Source organism: Geospiza fortis, unplaced genomic scaffold, assembly GCF_000277835.1.
Source record: "Geospiza fortis unplaced genomic scaffold, GeoFor_1.0 scaffold53, whole genome shotgun sequence".
In the NCBI taxonomy this organism is placed as follows: domain Eukaryota; kingdom Metazoa; phylum Chordata; class Aves; order Passeriformes; family Thraupidae; genus Geospiza; species Geospiza fortis.
In genome coordinates, this window is record NW_005054305.1 from 14,227,971 (window position 1) to 14,230,072 (window position 2,102).

At 53.7% G+C, this 2,102-nt stretch overlaps 1 protein-coding gene across 1 annotated transcript in view; it reads left to right on the forward strand.

Annotated features, from left to right (window-relative positions):
* Positions 1 to 2,102, forward strand: part of PRDM13 (PR/SET domain 13) — a 10,136-nt gene that overhangs the window by 1,137 nt on the left and 6,897 nt on the right. The window contains exons 2-4 of the mRNA XM_014311996.1: positions 911 to 1,042; positions 1,141 to 1,261; positions 1,904 to 2,047. Coding sequence (XP_014167471.1) covers positions 911 to 1,042; positions 1,141 to 1,261; positions 1,904 to 2,047 — 397 coding nt within the window. The remainder of the gene's footprint in view (positions 1 to 910; positions 1,043 to 1,140; positions 1,262 to 1,903; positions 2,048 to 2,102) is intronic.

The window sequence follows — 2,102 nt, forward strand, 5'->3', positions numbered from 1 at the left end:
CGCAATCAGCCGGCACAGCCGGAGCGGCAGGGATGACGGGCACACGGCTGCCGGCTCCGGGGTCAGTCCCTGTCCGAGCGAAGGAGCGAGGAGGAGGTGGCCAAGAGCTCTCTCCCCGTCCATCAGGCTCTTCAGGGGGCTGCGGATGAGACCCCTCCTTTCGCCCCCCGGGCAGCCGCGGCTCACGCGTTCCGCTCTGATTTTTAATGCACTTTAATTGTTTTTAAACGCTCTGCCAGCCCACTCAAATTTATTTCTCATCTGGCTCCCTTGGTTTCTCGCTTTAGACTGCTTTGTTCCGATGACTTTTATTGCACGGTCATTCAGGGAATGGGCACTTCATTTTCTCTTTGTATGGGCAAGCAGATTATGAAGTATGGGGCTACAGGGACTTTGTAGCTAAGCAGAATCTTCCCCCCTTTCCCCCTCCCCATCGCCCGACAATTCTTGCATGTCGCAATGTTTTTGCACGGACTTAGAGACAAAAAGAAAAAGAAAATTAAAATCGTACCTGGGTATTTAATATAGCTTTAAGTGAAATGTAACAGCTGCAAATGGACAAGGTGCGTTTGGATCAATGCTACCCAAGGGAAAAATCCCGTTTACCCTCTCCGGGCACTGGTTCTTCCATCCTTACCCTGCAGAGCTGCAACCCCCGCTAGGGCAAGGCACCTGCGAGCCGGGGAATGTCCTACCCAAAGGTGGGTGAGGATGGAAGCGTTAAACAGGCGGCAAAAGGAGATGCTCTCTCCGCGGCTTTCAGCTGCGATACTCAGCCCCCTGCCTAGTGTGGGGAAGCAGCTGGACGGGCCAGGCAGAGCGGGCAGGCAGGCAGGGATACGGGTAAGCTTTTTGCTCTTTTTGTGTTTCGTTTCACGTGAAAATGACAGCAGTGCCGCCTGTTTTCCAGGTGCGGATGGTCAGAGGGGAATTAGTGGATGAAGCTGGGAGCTCGGCTCTGGAATGGATAGGGTTAATCCGAGCTGCCCGAAACTCCCAAGAGCAGACACTGGAGGCTGTTGCGGATCTGCCAGGAGGACAGGTACCCCACTCGCGGCTCCGGGCTGGCATGGCACTTCTCTCTGCCACCTGCCTCCCCTCTCAAGCCTCCTGAAGAAGTTTCCTTTCTTCCCTCTCTAGATTTTCTACCGGGCGCTGCGAGATGTCCAGCCGGGAGAGGAGCTTACAGTCTGGTACTCCAACCCTCTGGCGCAGTGGTTTGACATCCCCGTCACGGCCACGCCGACGCACGACGAGAAAGGTACAGATGCGGGCACTCATTTCAGAGCAACCTAATTAAATGAAACAAAACACACCCTCTTTAGCTGACACCTTTGACGGGATCTCAAACTGCGGTAGGCAAACGTGGGCCCTCAGAAAAATAAATGCCAGTACAGCTGCCGTGAATTTAACCCATCACCCTTTAAACTAAGGCTCCATCTGCTTACATTTAAAGGGTGATCTATTAACCCGGTAGCGTATGGAAAGGCCCCCGTGCGTCGAGTTGTTCCGTCATCGGCCCGATTTAATGATTCTTTGATAGGCAAATGGGGTTTCTGTGAAACATCGCTATAGGTGGTATGCGAGGCAGCAAATTGGCCCAGCTCAGCTCACCCGATGCTGTTTCTAAAAACATCGGGTTTACCGTCCGTTCTCAGAGTTTCAGAGATTCTTTTCAGGTTCTCTTGCGGGTAGATTCACATAGTAAAGCCAAAACTGGGCAGTACTGGGCAGTCCTGTAAATTAGAATACATTAGGAAAAAGGTTAAGTCGGCGTCAAATCACGCTGAGATCAGGATATGCAAAGATGTTGGGAGGGGGAAGACACCCGTCTGGGACGGCTTGTTTCAATCCGCAAGCCTATTCTTAGCTGGAGTTACAGCGGTGTTAACAAAATGATAAGGCGGCAGCACATTCAAAAAAAGACCAGGGAAAAAAAGACGGAACACTTCAGCGTTCACTTGTCGGGCTTCTCTGTCGGCGGCCACCCCCTTCCGCTGCTCCCGGATCCGGGCGCTCCCTGCGGCGGCGGTGGCGGCAGCTGCCCGTGGGCACTCCTGTCGGGCTGAGCCCGCTCCGCGGGAGACGAGGGAACCCCAGCC